We start from the raw sequence: 760 nt of genomic DNA on the forward strand, positions 1-760 counted from the left end.
GTGTGTGTAGTGTTTTGTATCCATTAGACGTTAATAGTCATGTTCAGGCCCTTGCTGATTGCGTTGCACTTCTCGGGTGTGTAGGTAACTACATGAACTGTTCCGTGAAGGGGGCGACGGAAGTGACCGGCTTTCAACTGAGTTTTCTGACTAAGCTCACGGGGACCAAAACACAGGACAACAAAGGCACTCTGCTGGACTTCCTGAGCGAGGTGAGTGTGGGTGCTGTTGTAACCCAGTTATATTGCACCCTCCTGGTTTTAATACTGGCGTACAACCCTCGAAATACTGGAACTTAGTGAGGATGCGGTTTTACCCCATATTAAGCCAAACCCTCCTAATTCTGAGATTGACATATATACAAACCTCAAAAAACTGGAACTTATTGTGGATGATGTTTTACCCCATTTTGAACCAACCCCTCCTAATTCTGAGATTGACATATACAAGCCTCAAAAACTGGAACTTAGTGGGGATGCAGTTACACCCCATATATACCAAACCCTCCCAATTTTGAGATTTATATACATACAAACCCCGAAATACTGCAACCCTTAGACGTGATTCGGGGACTCCTTCAAACCTGTTTTTGTCTCACTTTGATACCCGCGCAGATGCTGACCAAAAAAGGAATCACGCCCACGAGCTTGGAAGACGAAATCCCTAATGGTAAGTGTTTGCGCACGCTTATCCACAACGATCATGCTGGGGCGTGTACGCAAAGATATATACACACGTATATATTATATATGCTATATAT

At 44.1% G+C, this 760-nt stretch overlaps 1 protein-coding gene across 1 annotated transcript; it reads left to right on the forward strand.

Moving 5' to 3' along the window:
* Window positions 1-84: 84 nt before the first annotated feature.
* SARC_17795 (hypothetical protein) lies at window positions 85-669 on the forward strand (the record flags this gene model as incomplete). The annotated part of the gene is made up of 2 exons (XM_014288117.1): window positions 85-212; window positions 615-669. Coding segments are annotated over 2 exons (183 nt in total), but the record flags the coding sequence as incomplete, so codon positions are not given.
* Window positions 670-760: the final 91 nt, after the last annotated feature.

The sequence above is a fragment of the Sphaeroforma arctica genome (genome assembly GCF_001186125.1).
Source record: "Sphaeroforma arctica JP610 unplaced genomic scaffold supercont1.12126, whole genome shotgun sequence".
NCBI classification, from domain to species: domain Eukaryota; class Ichthyosporea; order Ichthyophonida; genus Sphaeroforma; species Sphaeroforma arctica.